Source organism: Ovis canadensis, chromosome 13, assembly GCF_042477335.2.
Source record: "Ovis canadensis isolate MfBH-ARS-UI-01 breed Bighorn chromosome 13, ARS-UI_OviCan_v2, whole genome shotgun sequence".
Lineage (NCBI taxonomy): Eukaryota > Metazoa > Chordata > Mammalia > Artiodactyla > Bovidae > Ovis > Ovis canadensis.
The window spans coordinates 57,733,759-57,758,549 of NC_091257.1; the positions used below are offsets into that span (position 1 = coordinate 57,733,759).

Here is a 24,791-nt window from a genome sequence, read left to right on the forward strand (position 1 = left end):
CTCAGGGCAGCAAAGGGGCAGGGCCAGAGACAGGGAGAAACACAAGAGGGACGGAGACGGGGGAGGCAGCAACGGGAGAGAGAGACGGGGACGAGGAGCCACAGGCAGAACTCTGGTCTCCTGTACAGCTTAGAAGGGAAGAGACTCAACAGGAACTGAAAAGAGGAAGTGTTAGGTGGGATCTTATTTCTGTTAGAAGCACAGGAAGGTGAATAAGGGAGAGGGCTGCCCCCTCACTGCCCTGAGGTTCCAGCAGCAGGGGCAGGAGGGAAGGATGAGCCTCCTTTCGGAGTTTCTTCAACCCAGCACCTTCCTCCTAACGGAACACTCTTTCACAAAAGAACCAACCCGCACCCTAGGCCGGCGGAATAATGGCCCTCAAAGACATGCACATCCACACCTGGAAACCCGTGCCTCTGGAACCTCACACAGCAAGGGCAGTGAAGGGTGCAGCAGGAAAGAGGCTGCCAAGCAGGGGACCCCGAGACAGGACAGTGTCCTGGTCAGCATGAGCCCCAGGCAACCCCGGGTCTTTACGAGCAGAAGGGACAGAGTCAGGGCCAGAGTAATGCAGACTCAAGGGGCCACAGGCAAGGAACCAGCATGGCCTGGAGAAGCTGCAAGAGGCCAGGAACCTGACTCTCCTGGAGCCTCCATCATGTCCACACCTTGACTCATGCCAGTGACTAAAGACTTGGAACCTTGACCACCAGGGCTTCAAGACAGTCCATCCGTGCTGTTTTGGGACATTACATTTGTGGCAGCCACGGCAGCATCAAGAGGAGACTCTCCCAACGTGCACACCCAGGTGACGCCAACAGCTGCTGGTTCTGTGCGTGTGAAGCCCCACCTCCCCCCAGCCAGGGTGAGCTGGACGAGAGGCCTCAGCCCTGTGTCCTGTCCAGGCGAGGACTGTCTGAGGCACACATCACCACCACTCTGCTCCCCGCTGACACAAAGCATCTTCCTCACAAAGCAAACTGCGGGAGGCAAGGAGAAACACGGAGGGACGAGAAGAGTCCCTCTTTCCTGTCTCCGTAACTTCAACAAGACAAGCTCTGCTGAGCATGAAACTGACCCAATACCCAGCTGTGGGGAAAGTCTGAGTCCCACGAAGAGGAGACAGCACCTCTGACACGTGAAAGGGGCTGGCAGAGGGTGTGTGCCGGGGTTCCAGGCGCCCGTGCCTCCCATCTGGGGGAGAACGCACGCAGGACACACTGCCAAGAACCCAGACCTTCCGCTACCTCCACACGCTGACAATCTCACAAGGACCACAGGTCACAGCAGAGCCACCAGCCTTTCAGAGTGACACCTGGCCACCCCACACCAACCTCGAAGAGGCGGGGTGAGCAAGGAACCCTCACCTCTGTAGTCAAAGGTGACCACGTGGTAGCCGAGGGAACTCAGCACCTGGAAGTGAAAAACAAAAGCTGAACAACTTGGCTCTGACTAGCCCACCAGACCTCGCTCGAGGGAGCTGAGTGAAGGCCGTCACCTCACCGCTCCATCCTGGCAGGACCTCCCAAGCCCAGACGTCAGCCACTGCGGGACACTCAGGAAGGCGGAGGCCGGCCCGAGCGGCACCCCTGCCCTCTGAGGGGCTTGCTGGCGGACGGCTGTCCAGGGGTTGCCAGGGGTTCTGACCACCCAGAGACCCAGGAGGAAGGGCCCTGCAGTGTGGACTCCCCACCTGGTGACCCTTAATGCAACCCAGCACTGTTCAGATTTAAGCTCCCGTTGAATTTTTCTCATTTAAAAGAAAAAAGCCCCTCAGGATTAGGTGACTGCTTGCATGATGTCACTATTCACGGTCCCACCCAAGCCCTGGCTGCGTATGCTCAGAACCACGAGGAACCTGCCACAGGCACCAGTGTCACCAACCTGAGGTGCGCTCCCGTCCCCGAGAAGAGAGCTCGCCCGGGGACCCCCAGCCCCCACAGGACCTGCACCCTCTGGAGCCACAGCTGTTCAGTCACCACCCCACGCACGCCCGGATCCAAGTCGCTGCAGGGGACCAGCCCTCCAACAGCCCAGAGCCGTCCACGGGGTGCTGGACAGACAGCAGTGCCCACGTCTGTCTTGTCCCTCTGGCCCTGTTCCCAAACACAGATCCACCCGAGAGGAGGGCGACAGGCGTGGTGGCCGCAGACGCTGCATCGCAGCACATGTCAGGTCGAAGACCCACACACCCTCTGACAACAGCCACGTGGCGGGGAGGGTTTGCGCGCCCCCTGGGGCCCTGCACCCCGACACCTGCTCCCACCACGTTGGCTGGGAACCTGCGCCAATGGTGCCCTGTGCCTGGTAGACACGAGAAACCCCAGTGCTGGCAGAACTCCCGAGTCACAGCCCAGAGGACAGTGTAGCTCTCGGCCCGTAGTGTTCTCCCATCATTCCCTATGTGAGTAAGTAACTTTACAAACAATTGCAAATCACTTTAAGTTAATTTGTTAATTTCTGGCATACGAGCCACAAAGTCCATTCATCCTGATCTTGGAAACTATCCTGAGGCAGCAAAATGGGAAACACTCCATTAGGAGATGTCCGTAAAAGGCAAGATGAAAAAGACTGACAACGATTAACTCAGATTATTAGGGGGAACTCTGTTTTGTTCATGACTCCTGGAAAGAACAGCCAGAGGCAGCAGGCGAGCTACGCTCTCTCTGTCCACACAGTGAGGATGGGCACTGCTCGCCATCGGACACCATGAGCTGACCTCACCTACCTTGTAAAGCTCCACCCGATGGTCGCCACCTCTAGATCATCAGGGAAAGGAAACAAGAACAGCTGTTAGTGCATCTTCTCAGAAGGAGGCTCGGGATGAACACTGCAGCATCCAGGCACTTAGAGCCTGGTCCCCAAATCCACGTGGGAGGGTGATGGACAGGTCACCTCCTCCTCGGGGCACCTACATGGCTCCCAGCTGGCCTCCACAGTGTGGTGACAGGCAAGGGACCATCTGAGCACTGTGGGGATGTTTCTTAATTATTACCTCACCTCTGGTTTGACTAGGTGGCAGAACCTAGGAAACACAAAGGCCTCTCGACTCCCCAGTGTCCAGGACCACAGGGGAACAGAAGGGATGCCCGTCCTCACTGGCACGTACACCATGGGGATGGGCCACAGGCACCTCCTGCTCAACCTCCTCACCCGCAGAGCCACCGCCGACCCTCAGGGTGCTCCTCCTTGGCTGTTCACACCCCCACCACCTGGTCATCTGGCTCTTCCCCACCTGCTCTTGACAGTCTGCTGCTGTGCCTCCCACCGTGCTGTCCTTCCACACACGTGTGCCCGTGGGCAGACGCTGGGTCAGAGGCACGCCATCGTGATCCAACAGCCACAGAGAGCCTCCCAGGCCCTCACTGGCCGCCTCATGCCCACCCCTCTCTGGCAAGGCCTGTCTGCCTCTGCCTCCCACTTCCTGCCCAGATGCTGTCTGGCTGTTCCCTGCAGACACCCCGAGGAGGACAGGGCTCCCTGATGAGTGGGAAGCGCATCAGTGAGCAGGCTCTCCCTCAACAGACTTCTCCGCTCTCTCCCTTCCTCATAACGAGTGTTTGGGCCATTTTGGGTGTGTGTGTCGAGAGAGAAAGTGTCCTTAGGGGAGGCGAGAAAAAGATGGAGGAAGAAAGCCAAAATAACCCGGAAACAAACATCAAAGGGCTGAGTTTCAAGACTGGAGAGAAATAATGCAAAATGTTTTCAGTTATCTTTGCAAGACTTTGTCATGGTTCTTTTTTAAGACCTCCAGTACCCTCCCCTGAGCAGGAAGAGGGATTCGGAGGATAACAGGCTCTCAGGGCATCCTTGGGGTCCAGGCCTCAGGGAGACACGGCTGCTGCCGTCCTGCCTGGACGGGTGGCCACCAAGAACTGCACGCTGTGCTGTCCTTGGGGACATGGGGGCAGGGGGCAGCAAACCTTCAGAGTCACAAGATGCCTTCCATCCTGCATCTACAGACAGACTTTGTCTTCTTTACCACGTGACTGGCACTGCTCACAAAGAATGCCCATTCCCTCATTTATAGAAAGAGGCTACAGGAGCTGTCTGTGGTCATTTGCTCTTGGTAAAGTGGAAGAGAAACCCGCCGCAGCTTGTCCCGGGCAACGGGGAAGCAGGCTGCCACGTGTGTGCCGAGTCAGCAGCTCAGCACTCTGCTCTCCGGGCTCAGGGCATCCTGGGGGCCACGTCCCAAGCATCCTGCTGACCCTCTGTGCAGCCCGTCTGCCCAGACCCCCCCTGTAGCCTGCTCTGTCCCTTTGCCAGCTCTGCCTGTGAACGGACAGGCCCCAGCCCGGCCCCATGGAGCCCGCCAGCTCTCATGCAGATTCCTCTCAATAAGGCCACTGTGAGGGCTAGAAGGAGCCCTCTTTAAACAATGGGATTCAAACCTGCAAGTCTGAAAGATGTCCACTGAACCTGCCCTTGAAAAGCTCCCAGGATGACTGTGGGTAAGGATGACTACACGGGGACATGCTTCCTTGATGGCCCAGTGGGATGTGCTGGCACTGCCGGCTTAGGGCAGAAGGTACCTGGCCTGACCACATGGCAGGGCGGCCCCCCGGACAAACTTGTCCCTGACTGCTTGGCTGGGGTCTCTTCGTGTGCCTCCAGGAAGTGTGCCTCCCCTTCCAGCACGGCACGCCTGCCGGTGAGAAAGTGTCCTCACCCCAGGATGGCAGATACTGGATGCGCAGGGGCAACTTCCCGGGCACACCGTGGCCTTGGAGGGTCTCAAAGCCTCCACCAAGGGGCCGTGCTTCCTGTCGGCTGAGGAGCCTGGGTCCCTAACCCAAGAAGAGCGACACACCCTGACTGAGGCTCTGGGTTGCTCAGACGGACACAGCCACCTCCATTCTCAACCCAGGCACGAGCTTCTGACCAGGGCTTTCTGGACACAGCTGCCAACTTCCACTTAGCCGGCGGTTCCCAAGCAAACAGGCCCGGCCCATCTGGCATGCAGCCCTGCCTTGCTCTGGGCCTGTGGGAACAAGGGTTCACAACCACCTCTCCCAAAGCCCAGACAAGCCCTGGCTTTCCCCAAGCTCTCGAGTCACCTGTGCCCAGGTATGCCCGCTCTCCCTGTGGTGGGCCCCTGCTCACCTGGTGCCCGCGTTCCCATGCAGGTACAGGATGATCGGGTGGCTGGAAGACAGGGCATCCTCGTACCACATCTGGTCCTTCCCCTGGGCATTCTTCCACCAGACAGCAGGGACCGTGTGCCTGGAAGCAGCAGCAGAGGGGAGTGGCAGGTGACACACCCGCAGGCAGGCTGCCCATGGCTCGGAACAACTGAGCAGAGAGCAGGAGGCTGGGGGGGCAGACCCCATGCTGTGAGGGCAGCGTCTGGCAGCTGAGGGCATTTTCTGACTCGCAGAAGGGCCCCTCCTTGGCCCCAGTAGCTTGCCCCCGCAGCAGTGACTCCGTCCATAGCAAAGGGAAGCCGTGTGAGGTAAAGACCCCTTCCAGCTGGGTCAGAGCACGGAATGGGCACTGAGGCTGCCCCACATCCCCTCATACTCACCCATGTTTATAAGCTACATGAAACTGCACCCATGAGTACACAGGACAGTACCGTCTGTCATACATGCTAATTCAGTTAACACTGGTCTTTACAGGCTGACTGGAAGGCTGGCTGTCCTTAAAGCACCATTTCTAACACAGAACCTGTCCACACGCCATCTTGGCATTAGATTCTCCTCTGCAGGAAGCGTCACAGGCCCCTGCAGGCAGCCTGGATTCTTGCACACCTGGCCAGGCATGCAGGCATGCTACATAGACCCAAACCTTCCTTCAGAGAGGTGCTCTGGTTACCCTTAACTCAGGACACATCAAAGTCACTGTTCATCACTGGGGAGGGTGTGATTTAACAGTTTTTTTCTGTAAATGTATTCATTTGTGGGAAGCCTTAAAAACAGTGCATGGCTGATTTCTTCTTCTTCAGGTCTGAGTGCCAGCATCTCGTTTCTGATGTGTGTCTCTGACCATTTCACAGGATCGCATTTTGGGTGGTTCTGACCACTGCAATTACCACTCTGCCATAGTTACAAACCTGTGAGACAGAAAGGTGCCCTTGGCAGATGCTGGGAGCTGATATGCCTCCAGGAGCCAGCCTACCTGAAACTTGGAGCTTTGAAAAAGGCCCTGGCAGCTCTCTGTCCCTGGGCTCCGCCCCTGCCAGGCAGAGAAGGAGCTGCTCCCCCCTGCTCCTTGGCCGTGGGAAGATCTGGCAAGGCACCAGGAGGGCAGCTGGTGAGCGGAGCGGCTGCAGCCCCAGGGTCCACACTGCCAGTGATGGCGCTGGGTGTAGACGTGGGTGGGCAGAGGCGCTCACCTGCACACAGTGTTGTTGTTCCTGGAGACCCACATGGTCATCACCAACACGCCCTTCATGGGTAACTGCCCAGATACCCATCCTGTCACATGACTGCTCTGCTTGAGCAAGAAGCCTGGCTGAACCCACGTCTTCAAAGCACAGATCCTAGTAACCGTCAGGAGAGCTGCCAAGTCCCCCCAGACAGCTCTGAACAAGATGCGCAAGCTTGACTGAAGACGGACATACAGAGCAGCCCACATGCACACACTGGCCCTGAATGCTCCACTGAATCACACCAGAAACGACCACAGACAGTCCCTGCTGCAGGCACTCAGAATCAGAGCCTCCTTCTCATCTCTGGGTCTTCAGCCAGGACGCCCTGGCCTTGCACAGGGGAGTGGTGCAGAGTGCTTCCCTCAGAAGCTCCTCCCGGCACAACGGTTCTCCTGAGTCCAAGGAGCGACTCGGAGCCACTCCTGAGACAAAGAGACGCCGCCATAGCAAAGTCAGTCCATTCCGGTTCCACTGATTGGAAACACCCACTCGTCCATGGGTGTACTAAATAGTACTCTGAAGAAAAGCCAAGAAGTCACAGAGCTTAGATCCAAACCCAAATTTATGGCTAAAAAAAGTAAATACTAAGAAAAGAGAAAATGCCACCACCACCGTCAGGGCCTGAAAGAGCTATGCGTGAAAGAGAGGCAACCATTTTCGGCACCTGGATGGGCCCTTCTGAAAGGCTGCTGCTGAACCACGAGAAGAAGCCGGGATTCCTGGCCTCCGGAGGAGAGGAATTCAATACGGGGCTAGAAATGAGGCTTGATCGCTCAGAGTTTCTGTGCAATAGAGTTGTATTAAAGTATAAAAAGAATAGAGAAAGCTTCTGACATAGACATCAGAAGGGGGCAGAAAGAGTACCCCGTTGCTAGTGTTAACAATGGAGTTATATACTCTCCAATTAGTTATTACAAAGAATCAAAAGAATGTCTGGAGTTTGTAAAGACCTCACTAGACCTACTACCATAATTTACATTTTAAGATAACAGGATTAGCCAGAAGGCTCTTTCCAGAGACTGTCCTCAGGCAGGATACATTGTTGTTATATAATCCTAAGGAATGTAGAGGGAAAAAAGTTTGTCCTTTCTTCCTCCTTGAGAATTCCAGACCCCTCTCTCCTTGGGGACCCCTGGACTTATCAACCTGCCTAGGAAACGACTCTCTCACTTCTCTGAAAGATAGGTGTGGCTCAAGCCTGTGCTCGTGATTCCGTGATACAGTCTCTTTTCTGGCTTTCTTTCCGCCTGGAAATATGGCTTTCTGCAAAAACCGCTAGGGGAAGCACACTGACTGAAACCGCCACCCTGGCCAGGCACCACAGCAACCATCTGCGTGAGTTATTTCGCGACAGGAGGTCCTGGGAAGAAACACGGAACTAATAGGCCACCACTAACCAGAAGAGTTCGGGAGAGGTCTAAACCACGTGTCCAACCACCGCCCAGAACCCTTCACGCTGGCATCCGTCTTGGCTAAGCAATGAGTGCACCCCCAGGAAGGACTCTCAGTCAGAGTGATTGGTCAGAGACAACCAAGAAACTAACCCCATCACCATAAAGCCCGAGGCTGTGAGCCACGTGGCAAAGCAGTCCTCCTGGGTTCCCCTTCAATCAAGTCTCTTGCTTTGTCAGTTCGAGTCTCCTCAGACAATTCATTTCCGAGTGTTAGACAAGAGCCCGCTCTCAGGCCCTGGAAGGGGTCCCCCTTCCTGCAACAAAAGCAATCTGGTTTACAAACCCTTTGCTGCTTGAAAACCTGAGAGCAGAGTTGGTGCTAGTGCTCCATTGTCATGGAATCTAGAGGAGATTTTTCCTTTGGAAACAGATAAAGATAAAAATGGACAAGCAGCAACAGTTTCAGAGCCACGCCTCACAGGCCCTGCTGCCTCGAGGCCACACTGCCTGCGCCTGGCCCTGTAGTCCTGGGGCCAACACTCACCAGACTCCAATGGTTACGTCTTCCTCTGGCTGGAGGTAGTAATTACAGGTGTGATTCAAACCTCGATCCTGCGGTCTTTTCAAATCAATGAAATAGGGAACCCGCACTGTGGGGGACAAAGAGATGGAAACAAGGATTAGGGGGGTGTTACTTTGCCAACAGAGATCTGTATAGTCAAAGCTATGGCTTTTCCAGTAGTCATGTATGAAAGTGAGAGTTGGACTATAAAGAAAGTTGAGTGCAGAAGAATTGATGCTTTTGAGCTGTGGTGTTGGAAAAGACTCTTGAGAGTCCCTTGGACTGCAAGGAGATCCAACCAGTCCATCCTAAAGGAAATCAGTCCTGAATATTCATTGGAAGGACTGATGCTGAAGTTGAAATTTCAATACTTTGGCCACCTGACGCGAAGAACTGACTCATTGGAAAAGACCCTGATGTGGGGAAAGATTGAAGGCAAGAGGAGAAGGGGACGACAGAGGATGAGATGGTTGGATGGCATCACTGACTCAGTGGACATGAGTTTGAGTAAACTCGGGGAGTTGGTGATAGACAGGGAGGCCTGGTATGCTGCAGTCCATGAGGTCACAAAGAATCCAACATGACTGAGCGACTGAACTGAACTGAACAGACCACCCTGTACACAGCAGAGCTGAAGCTCTCAAATACTTTCTCGAACCCTAATGCCTGGGGCACTGGGCCCTGCAGCCTCAGGAGCAGGTGTGGCCAGGTATATCTACAGATCCTTTGGCAAGAGTAAGGTCCAAGCAGAGACCCACTAAAGATTGTTCAAGGTGTGAGAGGATACAAAGGAGGGAAGAAAAGGTCCTTGGGAGCCCTGAGGATTGGCCTGGCTATGAGAGAGGCTGGAGAAAAGAAGGCTGAGAACTGAAGGCTGGGGCCAGGGTGCTGGGGGAGGGACGATGGGAAAGGTGACAGAAGGATGTGTTTTCTGGATCTGCGGCATGGGCTTGATGACCACCAGAATGTGGGTATGGCCAGGCGAGGGGGATGCTGAGGTTTCTAGTGCTGCCACTGAGATAGTGAGGCCCAAGATGAAGCATGGGTGCAGGATGTGGAGAAATCCACAGGACCCAGAGCCCAGGGAGAGTGGAGGAGTCGGCAGCTACTCATTAAGCCCAGAATTTACAGGGGACCTGCCAATAGGGCAATGCCTGATGGACTGCGGTATACCCACCGATGGGAACCCCCAGGCCTTCACACAGAGGCAACGGATACCCACAGATCTAGAGGAACCTCTGTGAGTTACAAGTAGGTGAGAAGAGCAGAGAAGGAGGGTAAGATCACTGTGATGCTGCTACATGATCCCAGGTGATCAGTGAACAAACAGGCTACACCAGCGTCAACAGCGAGTGCGGCCTGGAAAACAGAGACACACACCAGGCTGTGAGTGGAAGTTTAAAGGTGTGTGGGTGGAGCATATCCTTCGTGTATGAAAAAGTGAAAGGGAAAGTCACTCAGTCCTGCCCGACTCTTTGTGATCCCATGGACTATACAGTCCATGGAATTCTCCAGGCCAGTATATTGGAGTGGGTAGCCTTTCCCTTCTCCAGGGGATCTTCCCAATCCAGGGATTGAACCCAAGTCTCCCGCATTGCAGGCAGAATCTTTACCAGCTGGGCTACCAGGGAAGCCCAAGAATCCCTTGTATACCACTGCACTTTTAGTCCTTGAGGTGAACACCATTTTTCAAGTTCTATTTAGTTGAAAACCAAAACCAAAACAACTCAAACCTTGAGATGGGATTTACTCACATTATAAAATAGCAATTCTCAGAAGGGGTAGGGACAGTGGACAGTGTGGCCATGACTTCCAGCCAGTCTCACCTTCAATAAGGAAGTCACGCAACTCTGGTTTTCTCTGGTGAAGGGAGTCGTGTCTTTGCGTAACCTACATGGCCACGTGGCACCAGAGCCCAGCATGCCCGCCTGCCACGCTGTCGCCTCCTGAGCCCAACTCCTGCCCCAGGGCCTCTGCACTGGCTGCCCTGAATGCTCCGTCCCCACATACCTGCATTCCAACTCTCAGTTCCCCCTCACATGTCCCCATGGCTCAGAAAACATTCACTGAAGAAATGAAACAGCCAACTGGTGAGGCCATGGGAACACCTATGCACTCCTTCCGCTGGGGCTGCTTTTGAACCTCCAGCTTCTTTACCCATCTCTTTCCCAAGAAGCAGGCTACATTTCAAAAACTTAAAAAGAAAACTGACAGTCAAAGGAGGCGGCATCTTACTTGCTGGCGCACGTTCCCTAAACTGAACACCGTCCCCGAAACAGGACGGTACGACCACAGCACTTGCTCAAGCGTGACTCATGGGGTAACTCTGGGATCCGCACCCAGGCGACCAGACGCCACTCTCCTGACTACTTGATAGGAAGTGGGGACAGTAAACCAGTTCTGATCCTGGCGGACCCTGAATGCTCTCCAATTGGGTCCCCTCGAAGGAGAGCCAAGTCCTAACCCCAGCACATCAGAAGGGGACCTCAGCTGGAAAGAGGGTCTTCACAGAGATAATTAAACTTACGTAAGGTAATTTGGTGGACCTGATCTAACACAACCGGTGTCCTTATCAAAAGGGGGAATCTGGACACAGGGACAGACAGTGGGAAGAGGACGTGAAGCCCCAGGGAGAAGGCGGTCCTGCGAGGGAGGCCGGGCGCAGCTACAAGCCAAGGAACACCAGCCACCACCAGAGGCTGGCAAGAGGGAGCCCAGGATCTCGAAGCTCCGAGACTGGGAGAGAATCCATTTTTGTGGTTTTAAGCTCCCCCCATCTGTGGTGTTCGTTATGCTGTGAAGGGTCCATGGCACCAGCAGGCCTGGAAAGGTCTCCCTGGATGCATCTCTTCCAGATGCGGGCGCCCGCTCCTGCCGCACCCTGACTGCTCCCGCTGGGCAAGCCAAGGCTGCAGCACCGTGTATGACTGAGGGGAAATGACTGATGAATAAAACTCTGAATATGCCCAACGAGCCCAGATCCCATTAGCTCTACCTCCGAGGCTGGAGACTCCATGCCACAGGGGAGACGGTGCTGCTGAGGGCACCGCTGCCAGGTCTGGCAAGTCCTGTCCCGGAAAAGGTGGCCACGTGGTTTAGTGCCACCCCAAAGCTCCAAGGGCTCCCCACTAGTGAAGAATGCCTTCCCAGGATCAGCAGTTAATCCTGAAAGCTTCCATGGCTGAAAAATCTAGAACCAAGATACTCGATTCTGCTCTAGGACAGGCTCATTCCACAAGGCTCATCCTCCAGTTCACTTCCATTTCTGTTTTAGAAATAACCCTGGAGGGGCTTCCCTGGGAGCTCAGTGAGGAAGACTCTGCCTGACATTGGAGGAGAGGTGGGCTCCATCCCTGATCTGGGAAGATCCCACAGGCCATGGAGCAACTAAGCCCATGCACCACAACTACTGAGTCTGTGCTCTTTAGACCGTGAGCCACAGCTGCTGAAGTCCACGTACCTGGAGCCTGCGCTCTGCAGCGAGAGAAGCCAGCACAATGAGAAGCCTGCGCACCACAACTAGAGAGCAGACCCCACTCGTCACAACTAGAGAAAAAGCCTGAGCAGCAACAAAGGCCCAGCACAGCCAAGAAAAAAAAAAAAAAAGGGAAAAGGGTGCAGATTAGTGTAGAGGTGCCCCTGTGTGCCTCCCAGCTGGCTAACAAGAGGTATCTGGTCAGTGCTGGGGTGAGGCAGCCCAGACAGTGGTGGCCAGGCCACAGGAACCACCTGCCCACTACTGGTAAAAGCTGCAAGGGAAGGAAATGGGGTCAAGGGGTGCAGGGCCCCAGGCTGGCCTGAGGAGGGTCTGGGATCTGCCTGGGCTGGAACTTGGCTCGATCCTGCGAGCCTCCATGTGGCCTGAGCCCTCAGCTTGTGAGTCTAGGATGCTGGCTGGAACCCATACTCCCAGCCCCTGCGTCCACCAAGGATAGAGCACTGAGCACGCCAGCAGCCCGAGGTGGCGGGGCAGGAGCTGGCAGGGTGACCCAGCTCCACATCACTGTCAGTTACAAGCTCTGCTGCACACAGAGGTCGGTGAACAGCCAGCGACCCGGCACATAGGCCCGGGCAGCTTCCAGAGCCAGGCCCTCTGCAGTCCCCTGCTTTCCCAGCTGTCTTATCCACTGAGCATGCTGTCATTTATCAGCAACCACAAATGTCACGGGGGAGATTAAGAAAGGCCTCTGCACAGCCATGCTCAGTAAACAGTGTGTAAATACATGAACGAACAGAAAACAACTGAGTCGGCCATCCTTTAGATGCTGGTAGGGTGGGAGGCCAGAACTCCTGGGCTGCAGAGGACATATCCAACCACCTGAGAACTATAAACACTGTGGCTACTCCCTGTCCCAGGCACTGAGTAAAGAGCAAGAGCGAAGAGGGGGGGCGCCAACAAGGGAGGGGCCCTCCCAGCTGGGTTTTATCAAACTCCAGCTGCCTTGATGGACTCTGGGCTCCCAGTAAAGGAACAGATAAGGAAAGGGATCAGGGATCACCAGAATGGCCAAGGGGATGGAAAGAGAGGAGGCTAAAGGATGGCCATCCCTTGAAGCTGTAGTGGACAGGCTCTTGCATTAACAAGGTAATTCAGATATTAACTCTAATCTCCCCCAGAGCGGTGTGCAGAGAAGAGCAGCCTCGGAACTGAAACACTCCTTCCCACCAGGAGACAGTTCTGGATTCCAGGGCAAAGACTTCGAGAACCCGCTGGTATCACCCTGACACTGCTGGGGGCGGGGGAGCTGACTTTTGAATTGCGGGTATTGAAAAGCATGTATATTTACATTTACGTGTACAGACACACACACAAAGGCCCACAGGGAACAGACAACAATGTGACAGCAATTTTCTCTCAGCAAGTTTCCTTTTCTTCTTCATGCCATTCAGAGCTTTTCAGTTCATTTTTTGTTTTTAAGAAAGTCATCTATTTTTTTGTTTACAAAAAAATATATTTAAAGGAGAACAATGCCTTAAATCATAGACGCTATCCCTTTGTCTAATGCTTATTTACCTGATTTATAGATTTAGTTTCAGATAGATTTGTTACAAACTTAATACTTTAATCATGTTTCGGGGCTCAAAAGATGGTTCCACTTCCTTCAATGTCCAGATAGAAACTCACTGCTCACGATTCACACCCTGTGAAGAAGAAAGGTGCTCCAGAACACATAGGCCCTCCAGCAGCGTGAGGTGAAACTACCACGTTACTGCCCAGATGACCCCACCTCCACAGGGGAGGGCAGGGGCCCTGACAGCTACCCCACACACACACAGCAGGCAGAGGGAAACAAGCAGTTGGGGACAGGCGCCTCTCTGTGGGGGTGCAGAGCGGCCCTGCCAACCCCTTTTCTTCTGTGCCCAGAGCCTGAACAGGAGAATCCAGGAACATCCTGCCATTTCATTAGGAAATCAACAGTGCAAAATTCATGAGCTGCATCTAATGTGACCTCAATGATGGAGCTAAAGAAAATCAACTCAATTCAGAGAGCTGCTGGGACCCACAGTGTAGCAGCCCAGAGGGCAGCCGGCCACTGGCTGCCAAGATGCCTGCCCAAGGTGCCTGGAGGTGCCCGGAGGCCTGCTCTGTGGGAGAGCTGGGCAGGGCTGACTCTAAGATCTGCTGTCAGGAAACCTGCAGCCTGTGGCCTCATGTTTGCATGTAACCCAGACTGTCTTCCATGCAAGGCTGACTGGACACTTAAGGGATATTACAGTCAGAAAAACAGAACTCCTTTGATTTTAGTATGTTGTGAGCTCCTTCCAAGTTCGGGCTTCTCACAAGCGATGAAAACTAAGATGTTTCTGTTAGAAAAATCACACCTTCGTGTACTGACATGTGTTTTACACTTACTTTCAGACACCCAAATAAAAACCTCTTTTATATTTATTGTATTTTATTATCCACCTTACTATCTCTGTTCCGCTTCCTCTCTTCCTCCTCTGGCTCCTCTTGATTTTTTGGCTGCCCCAGGCAGCACGTGGGATCTTAGTTCCTGGACCAGGGATGGAACCCAGGCCCCTACATTGGAAGTGCAGAGTCTTAACCCCTAGCCAGCCAGGGAAGTCCCATCCTGCTCCTCTCTAGAGCACAAATTCCTTTTCAGCAGTGACATCTGCTTTTCTGTGATCAAGTCTACTGCAGACTTAACACCCCAAACTCATATGTCTCAGTGCCCTGCAGGGCCTGCAACGCTGGTGTTACTTAAGGGGAGGGGCCACCCCCCTCCCCCGCCCTGCCGCCCCAGGCCAGTCATCACACAGGACACCTCAATACCTCCAGTCTGTCCTCTCCTCTCCCTCCCCTTCACCAGCTCCCCTGCCGCCTCAGAGCACCAGCATAGCTTCCCAAGCCTCCGGTTCCCACACACACAAGCCCAAACCCACTCTTTGCAAACTGGCACAGCTGCAAAAACAGAGACCGCTTCACCTGCCCCAAATACTCCCTATACCCAACGGCAAGGCCATCACTCACGGAGCACTGCTGTGTGCCAAGCACCAGGCTCTATCCGCTGACCCCCAGCACGGCAGGTGCAGTCTCTTCCCTCCTGGCCTCATCTTGTGGGTGTAAAAAGATGTTCCTTCTAATGATTATTCCTGGCAACTATACACTTTCCACTTCATAAACCAGATACTTCTACCCTTTTTCCTCCCACTTGTCCAAAAGGAAACATATAGCATGAAAAACAAAACCAAAAAAAACAACTTTGGAACACACCAGGTCCAAGCTAACTGAAGGGGATTATAATCTAACCTCTAACCCTCACCTCTAAAGCCAGCATACAATTCCACAGAAACCAAAGCAGCATGCTAGGGTTTTTTAAGGGGAGGAAAAAAAGGTGTAGGGGTGTGTGTGTGTGTGTGTGTTTTAAAGAAAAAAGGCCAGATTATTTTTTCAGTCACTACAGTTTCAGTGATCACCTTTCCCAGGGACAGCTAACCTCTTAGACTGCACTACAGACAGAGCACCCCCAATGTGACAGCTTCAGAAGACTCTACATGTCATCAACACTTCCACCCACGATGGTGAAGAAAGACCCCCAGCCATGCAGCCGTCATCTATGCACACAAATGCCAGCCCTGAGAGAAATGCCCTCATTACAAACACCCCTTAACTGGGGAGGGGCACAGGGAATCTTCTGGACAGTAGAGAGGCTCTACTTCCTGAAAGTGAATGTCGCTCAGTCGTGTCCAATTCTTTGTGACCCCATGGACTATATAGTCCACGGAATGCCCCAGGCCAGCATACTGGAGTGGGTAGCCTTTCCCTTCTCCAGGGGATTTTCCCAATCCAGGGACTGAACCCAAGTCTCTCGCATTGTGGGCGGATTCTTTACCAGCTGAGCCACCAGGGAAGCCCAGGAATACTGGAGTGAGTAGCCTGTCCCTTCTCCAGGGGATCGTCCCGAATCAGGAATTGAACTGGGGTCTCCTGCATTGCAGGTGGATTCTTTACCAGCTGAGCCACCAGAGAAGCCCAGGAATACTGGAGTGAGTAGCCTGTCCCTTCTCCAGGGGATCTTCCTGAATCAGGAATTGAACTGGGGTCTCCAGCACTGCAGGCGGATTCTTTACCAGCTGAGCCACCAGGGAAGCCCTACTTCCTGAGCTGAGTGGTAAAAATACAAACACACAAATCACTATGAACATGAAGTCTTACTAAAATGAAAATGAAAATGGACACACAGCACTTACCGAAATTCAAGAAAATCAGTTTGGCCTGTATCCCAGGACATAGTTTGATGAGAAACGGAATGGCCACATACAATCCCAGGACAAAGAAGAGTATCTTCCTCAGTCGGAAGCACAGGCCCTTTCGCCTGCAAGAGAAAAGCAGTGCACAGGAGTGAGTCCACTACAGTTTGGTAACAGTATCGTCAAAAATCACGCACCAAGACCCACACCTACTGCCCAACAAGACTATCACCGAGGACGAGAGCAGCCTCCCACCTGCGTGTGCCTTGCCATTTGCTCAGAACTCTACCAGAAGGGTAAAATTTGTTTCCTGAAAGCCAAATAAACAGTCCTGCTGGTTTCCTATGGGAGCCCTGGGATCCTTCAAATCTTCAGAAAGTGCCCAACCTCATGTCAGACTGTGGCTGCAACTTGCCCTCAGGACAGAGGCTGCCTCTGGGCCTCTGATTCCCCTCCTGGAAGCGGGCGTGGGCTCCCCAACAGAGGAAGCACCTTCGCACGGAACCTGTCAAACCAGATCCCAGGAGGGGGCAGGGGGCCAAGGACAGGACAGTGGCCACGACTCCCTGTTCTCATGTTTCTGCCTGCATACCTTCCGGAGGCCCCTGCTCCGGAAGCCTCAGGCCAGGTCATCAGCCCAGGTCTCAAAATGCTCTCTAATCCACAACCAGCTCCAAGACTTTCCTCACTCTGGTCCTGATCCCCTGTTAAAACGGGTTCCTAGCCCAGAGATCCTCAAACTTGGACTATGGGCCTCTCGACAACTGAAAAACTGAGGGCCGAAAAGACCTTCATATGATTTGTTTTTATCACTATTTGTTTTATGAGACATTAAAGAAAAAATTTAAATATCTATTATACTAAGTCATTCAATAATAATAAACAACCCATGACAAGTTAATATAATTAACATCTGTTATTTTAAAAAGATTAAATTTTCCAAAAGGAAAAATTTTAGTGAGATTTTTACAAATTTCTTCAAGACAAACAGCTTAGCAGAAGACAGACGGGTTCTGGTGCTTCTGCATTCAATCGGCTGCAGCGTGACGCATCGCGCAGTACCTGAAACACTCCCGGAGCCCCATGGGAGATCGAAAGTGAGAAAGGCAAACAGTGCCACCATGAGATCTCTCTGACATCAAGGTTCAACCTCAACGGGGCTTCTTACATCTATCTGCGCTATTTCAAAAAAGTAATCAAGATATGTGAACCCATCACATGCAACAATACAGAAGGCTATAAAAGCATCAGGCTAAATTAAATAAGAGGGACACAAAAGACTACACATTCTATAATCCCATTTGTCAAAAATTCCAGAAAAGGCAAAATTACAGAAGACAGGGAAGCCTGGCATGCTGAGGCTTAAGCGGTCACAGAAAGTTGGACGTGACTAAGTGACTGAACAACAACAATAGGCAAAACAGCAGAATGGTGACCTCCAGGGCTGGGAGTAGAGGGAAGAAGAGATTACAAGGGGTATGAGGCAACTCTTGTAGTGATGGAAACGTTCATTATCTGGACTGTGGTTGTGGACACATGAATGCACATTTTGGTAGATTTTATCACAGGTAAATCAACACAACAAAGCGGACTGATGTAAGGAATACTTTAGTACAGCTGATGACAACACACATACTTGACAGCGTAATCCTTTCACTCAATCACCTGGCTCATCCTCCAGTTGTTACTGAGCACCAGGTGCTCCTTGGGCAATGGACAGTACAGGCAGAAAAGGGTGCATCTGCCTCTGTGCTGTGCTCTCGGCTCAGCAGGGCAGACGAGAGCCTGTGCCGGCACACCTGCACAGGGTGGCCTGACCTAGTCCGGGCTGCCAGCACAGGGCCACTGGTGGAAACACCAAGTCAGAAATATAGGAGTTAGCCAGGTGACACAGGAGAAGTTTAAAACGGCATCTTGGGAGTTCCCCAGTGGTCCAGTGGTTAAGAATCCGCCTTGCAAGAGGGGCCGTGGGTTCCATCCCTGGTTGGGGAACTAAAATGCTGTGGAGCAACTAAACCCACACATGCCAAAACTAGAGTGCCCACATATTGGCTGCAGCAACTGAGCCCGTGAGCTCTGGAGTGCCCACACCACAGCTACCGAGCCTGCACGCCACAAGAAAAGATCCTGCATGATGCAACTAAGACCTGACACAGCCAAAGAAATAAATACATATTAAAAGGACACTTAAAGTCCAGGCGCAATCTATGCTTTCACTGACAAAAGGCATACAATGTGGTGGTTAAATGGAAGGCTGCGGGGTTAAGGTGATCTGGGCCAATATCCAGTCTGCCTCTCACTAGCTGTCATACCCCTCTTGAACAAGAAATATGTATATAAACAGAAGTTTCAAAAAACTATGTATCTGCAGCAGTAAGGCTCTTCTACATTAAAGTCATTTTTCTTCTGTATTGAGTTATGATTATTACCATACACATGAATCAAAATGACAAACGTTTCATTTTTGGTAAATCATTATTAAGCATGGAAAGTAAACTTTTACTAAAAACGCATCTCTAAGTGAAATGGATTCCACTACTTTCCCAAATGCATCATGTCTCTCTCTATATATATTACTTACTGATGTAGAAAAGGGACGGTTAACATTAATTAAGGCAGGAAGAAAAGGGGATGACAGAGGATGTGATGGTTGGATAGCATCACCAAGTTAATGGGCATGAGTCTGAGTAAATTCTGGGAGTTGGTGATGGACAGGGAGGCCTGGTGTGCTGCAGTCCATGGGGTCTCAAAGAGTTGGACATGACTGAGAGACTGAACTGAACCGAACATTAATGCTAGCTCTGTTTTTTTTGGTTTTTGAAAAATACAAATATTTAGAACTTATTCACATCAGTAAAAGGGAATGGAAGTTTACTAGTATTACCAATTTTTCAGGGTTATATGCCAAAAATCACACAGTGAAAAATACTCAAGCACTTTTTCATTTTTGTTGACAGCTAAGAATTCGACACCACCGGACTTGTACCACTTTATGCAGTCATTAGATATTCACTTAGTTTCTCAGCTTTTACCAAGAACTGAGCCCTCTCTTCCTCTGTGCCTTGACCTTGACCTGCTTTAGTAAGAATTCTGTTAAGTCATCCCCCATCTTGATATCTCATCTACCGACCTGCCTTTGCAAGAGCCCTCCTACTCTTGATATATCAACTGTTTCCATCCACTGACCCCCTAACTCTACTTTCTGTCTGGAAATCCCAAGCTGTCTCCTCAGAAGGCACTCCAGACAGGACTGCACGCGAGACTAACCTTTCTACTGACTTCTCTGTCCATCCTGCCAGGCCTTTCCCCACTTTCCTACAGGCACTAGAGTTTTAGGCCTCTGCCTCCCTGGGGGAGCCTGTTAAGGGACTCAGGGACCTCACACAGCCTCTATCTGAGGATGAAAAGGAAAAAATGACACATGGGAAACAAGTTGGGTATTTTACCTACTCAGCTGAGCTATGGAAATACCCAGACTTGCTGCCTGGTATTTTTAAGAAGTCCCTCAACTGAAATTTAATCCATTGCCTCCACAGATTACACATTATGGGAAATGAAAATCTTAAAAGTTAAATATTGTACAAAAGCGTTAGTCCTCATCTTGGGCAGGTAATCTTAAATTGTTCCATTTGGCCCAAACTAAATTCAGATAAAAAGACAATTAAAGCAGGGCAAAGACGAGAACCAAGCCGGTGAGCTTGGTTTGAGTATGGTTATGCTGACTGGTGGCTCAAAAAACCAATCCGTGTATGAGGGGACCCACACTATTCAGACCCATGTTGTTCAAGAGGCCACAGTATTTATGATGTTTTCCTAGCCCTGGGTGGTAATACCAAATTAATTTACAAAATCCCTTAAAGGAGTTCTGCTCCAAATGACTTAAAGAGAAATAAGTGCTAAATTAAATATTCCTAAAATTCCCAGACATATAAGAACCCAAATATTTTTCAAGTTCATGTATAAATAAAACCAGTTTAGTAGTGTCACTTTAATAAAAGCAGTTGTCCTCTTGAAATGGAGGGAAGGGGGCAGGGCCATAGGACATGACAAAACTGGTTAGATCCAAGTAGATCCAAGATAGCAGGAGATTCAACTTTCAGTAGATCCTGAGCTTCATTATACGCCCATTGTAATGCATGAGCTAAATGACACACCAACCAGCACCAGGACACTTCTGAGGCTGACCGAAAAGGCCAAAAGTGGGTGGTGGCCCAAATTACGGAAATCCCCACCCCTTCCCTGAAATAATTGGAATAATCCTCCCCTTCATTGTTGTTGTTCAGCTGCTCAGTCCTGTGACCCTCTGCAACCCCATGGACTGCAGCATGCCAGGCTTCCCTGTCCTACACCATCTCCCAGAGTTTGCTCAAAATCGTGTCCATTGAGCCAGTGATGCCATCCAACTATCTTATCTTCTGTCACCCCCTTCTCCTCCTGCCCACAATCTTTCCCAATACCAGGGTCTTTTCCAACGAGTCAGCTCTTGGCAACAGGTGGCCAAAGTACTGTAGCTTCAGTTTCATTAGCTTCCCCCCCCATTAGCCTATGAGTTTACCAAGCCCACAAAAACCGAATTGTATTTTGGGGCCTCTTGATGGCCCACACTCTGAGAAGTGTGGTTCTCTCTAACTTAATTCACTTCTTACCTATCACTTTGTCTCTCACTGAATTCTTTCTGCAAAGAGACATAAAGAACCTGGGCTTCATTAAGTCCTGACACCAAATGTGTGATCTCAATGAAAAGAGATTGGTTCTTGACTGGGTCTGACTCCCTCACTTGAGTTCAAGTCCCATCTGTGGTGCACATCTTCACCCTGAGTTATTAGCATTAGTATAACATGAGCACACATTATTTGACAAATAAACCCAGGCAGAATAACAACCTAATATAATCTGCTATTAACAGATTTTTAAAATTATAAATTCAACCTAAAAGTACAAGTAGATCTGCAGTGAAATTGCTTGAAATCCATTATTTCATGTACATCAAGCACAGCAATAAAACAATTAAAAAAAAAAACTGAATTTAACTTTCTAAGGCTTTTTACTTTCTAATTTTTTTGATATCTGCCTAACACATGTGTTATAAAAATAATAGGGAAATAGCCTGACAATGGTTAGCTTATGGCAATTTCATGAACAATCCAAGTATAACTGTTAAGAACCAATGTGTTAGGTTGATATAAGTGAAACAGAAATTGTATGAATGGATTTTTCAACAATAGTTGAAACTCACAGGACCCTGGAGGGCCCTCCAGGACACACAAGCCTTTCTGCATCTTCTGTTCCTAGGAAAAAGGCTTCACTATGCGGTTGCAGAGTTGGACACGACTGAAGCGACTTAGCAGCAGCAGCCTCTTTGACTTTCTCTGATTTCCAAAGGGCAGATTCAGACAGCTCCTAATCAGGGAATGGAGCCAAAGCAGAAAAATGGAGGGGCAGTTAAGAATAGCACAGCCTTGGGGCAGGGTCCTGGTTCCGCCTCAAGGGATATCTTTTAGTTCAGAATCTGTATGTACTATCACTTGCTTGGTGGCTCAGACAGTAAAGCATCTGCCTACAATGCAGGAGACCAGGGTTCAATCCCTGGGTCAGGAAGATCCTCTGGAGAAGGAAATGGCAACCTACTCCAGTATTCTTCCCTGGAAAATCCCATGGACGGAGAAGCCTGGTAGGCTACAGTCCATGGGGTCCCAAAGAGTTGGACATGACTGAACGACTTCACTTTCACTTTTCTGTATGTACTGCAGAGACAAAGGTCTGTATAGTCAAAACTACGGCTTTTCCAGTAGTCCTGTATGGATGTGAGATTTGGACCATTAAGAAGGCTGAGCATTGAAGAATTGATGCTTTTGAACTGCAGTGTTGAAGAAGACTCTTGAGCATCCCTTGGACTGCAAGGAGATCAAACCAGTCAATTCTAAAGGAAATCAATCCTGAACATTTGTTGGAAGGACTGATGCTGAAGCTCTAATACTTTGGCCACCTGACGCAGAGAACTGACTCACTGGAAAAGATCTGATGCTGGGAAAGATTGAAGGCAGGAGGAGCAGGGGGTGACAAAGGATGAGATGATTGGATGGCATCACCAACTCGATGGACATGAGTCTGAGCAAGCTCTGGGAGTTGGTGATGGACAGGGAAGCCTGGCGTGCTGCAGTCCATGGGGTCACAGAGTCGGACATGACTGAGTGACTGAACTGATACTGATCTTGGCTTGGCTTTCTAGCTTCAAAAGACTTAAAAGTCTAATCTGAGATTCCTTATGAAATGTTCTAGCAAAGGAAACTTTTAAGAGGCTTACGTGGTCAACTGGTATTCTTGATGAACCTGTGTAAATGATTAGACTAATTAAAAAAAAATCTGAATCTGAGTACCTTTGATCAAAGAAGGACATGACTATACAAAGAAATTTAATGTTTCAACAGAAAACTAACACACCCTAGAGGGTTATTCAGATTCTAGTCTTGTTCATTATCTTTGACCTTTTATGATCTGACTGTAAACTGGCCTAGATCCTGCCCTCTTGCACATTTTATCAGTCTTTACCAAACTCCTTCAAAGTCTGGTTACAACCCTCCTAACCAACATTTCTAATTTTCTACCTAATGCAGGAAAGAGCCAATTCTGACTCCCATGGATCTGTTTCTTTGACTTTAATCTTTGCTTTCTGTTGTTTTTGGCATTATAACCAGACATAATGGCTTGCCTCAGGGGGCTCTGCCTCTCTGCCTCACAATTAAACAAAAAATGTCTTTGTTTAGCTCACAGGGAGATAATCTGACCCTGCCCACCTGTGAATGGCTGTACCAATGAAGAGATTAACACATCCCCACCCCACACTGCTACTAGAAGTGCTCCTAGAGGTTAAGAACACGACCTTCCCTCCGACATCTTGGGGTTGACCAATCTTTGAAAGTGAAAGTGTTAGCTTCTCAGTCCTGTCTGACTCTTTGCAAACCCACACACTGTACCCTACCAGGCTCCTCTGTCCATGGGATTCTCCAGGCAAGAATACTGGAGTGGGTAGCCATTCCCTTCTCCAGGGGATCTTCCAGACCCAGGGATCAAAGCCTGGCCTCCTGCATTGGCAGCCAGGTTCTTCGCTGTCTGAGCCACCGGGGAAGCCCAGGGAAGACTTGACCAATCTTTCAGTTCTGTTCAGTCACTCAGTTGTGTCTGACTCTTTGTCACCCCATGGACTGCAGCAGGCCAGGCTTCCCTGTCCATTAGCAACTCCCGGAGTTTACTCAAACTCATGTCCATCAAGTTGGTCATGCCATCCAACCATCTATCTTTTCTCATCCCCTTCTCCGCCTGCCCTCAATCTTTCCCAGCATCAGGGTCTTTTCAAATGAGTCAGCTCTTCACATCAGGTGGTCAAAGTATTGTAGTTTCAGCTTCAACACCAGTCCTTCCAATGAACACTCAGGACTGATCTCCTTTAGGATGGACTGGTTGGACCTCCTTGCAGTCCAAGGGACTCTCAAGAGTCTTCTCCAACACCACAGTTCAAAAGCATCAATTCTTTGGTGCTCAGCTCTCTTTATAGTCCAACTCTCTCATCCATACATGACCACTGGAAAAACCATAGCTTTGACTAGACAGACTTTTGTTGGCAAAGTAACGTCTCTGCTTTTTAATATGCTGTCTAGGTTGGTGATGGCTTTTCTTCCAAGGACCAAGAGTCTTTTTATTTCATGGCTGCAGTCACCATCTGCAGTGATTTTGGAGCCCAAGAAAATAAAGTCTCTCACGGTTTGCATTGTCTCCCCATCTATTTGATCAATCTGTAGTCAAAAGTAAATAAATCTTGCAATTAGAGCTTCTGGTGAGGGTGGGTCAATATTCTCATCTTCTGCTGCTGCTGCTGCTAAGTCACTTCAGTCATGCCTGACTCTGTGCGACCCCACAGACAGCAGCCCACCAGGCTCCTCGGTCCCTGGGATTTTCCAGGCAAGAACACGGGAGTGGGTTGCCATTTCCTTCTCCAATGCATGAAAGTGAAAAGTGAAAGTGAAGTCGCTCAGTTATGTCCGACCCTCAGCAACCCCATGGACTGCACCCTTCCAGGCTCCTCCATCCATGGGGTTTTCCAGGCAAGAGTACTGGAGTGGGGTGCCATTGCCTTCTCCACTCATCTTCTAAGAGAACAACAAAATTGCAACTAGCTGCCAAAAAACTATCAACAGGAAGGCGCTGGAATCCACCAAAAAAAAAAAAAGATACTCTGTGTCCAAGGACAAAGGAGAAGCCACAAAGAGATGGTAGGAAGGGTGCAATCACAGTAAAATCAAATCCCATACCCATGGACTAGGAGAACCACAAACTGAAGAACAAATAATACAAAGAAGTTCTCACACTGTTTCAAAGATTCTAGGCCCCACATCAGACTTCCCAACCTGGGAATCCAGCAAAGGGACTGGGAATCCCCAGGGAATCTGACTTGGAAGGGCACCAGGATTTGATTACAGAATTTCCACAGGACTGGGGGAAACAGAGACTCGTGGCCGTCATGAACAAAACCTTGTGTGCACCAGGACCCAGGGGAAAGGAGCAGTCACATCACAAGAAACTGAGCCAGACCTGCCTGTGAGTGTTTGAGGGCCTTCTGCAGAGATGTGGGCCAGCAGTGGCTACCACAGGGACAGGGGCACTGGCAGCAGCAATCCTGGGAGGGACATGTTGGCATGCGCCTCTTGAGGAACTCTTGGGGAGTTCGCCTTTACCCTTACTTACCATAGAGCCTGCAAACTCCAGGACTGGG

At 50.7% G+C, this 24,791-nt stretch overlaps 1 protein-coding gene across 1 annotated transcript in view; it reads right to left on the reverse strand.

The window, feature by feature from the left end:
* Positions 1-24,791, reverse strand: part of ABHD12 (abhydrolase domain containing 12, lysophospholipase) — a 52,936-nt gene that overhangs the window by 7,428 nt on the left and 20,717 nt on the right. The window contains exons 2-6 of the mRNA XM_069547855.1: positions 16,025-16,149; positions 8,312-8,417; positions 5,107-5,226; positions 2,729-2,759; positions 1,368-1,413 (exon numbers count right to left, since the gene is read on the reverse strand). Of these exons, the coding sequence (XP_069403956.1) occupies positions 1,368-1,413; positions 2,729-2,759; positions 5,107-5,226; positions 8,312-8,417; positions 16,025-16,149 (428 nt within the window). The remainder of the gene's footprint in view (positions 1-1,367; positions 1,414-2,728; positions 2,760-5,106; positions 5,227-8,311; positions 8,418-16,024; positions 16,150-24,791) is intronic.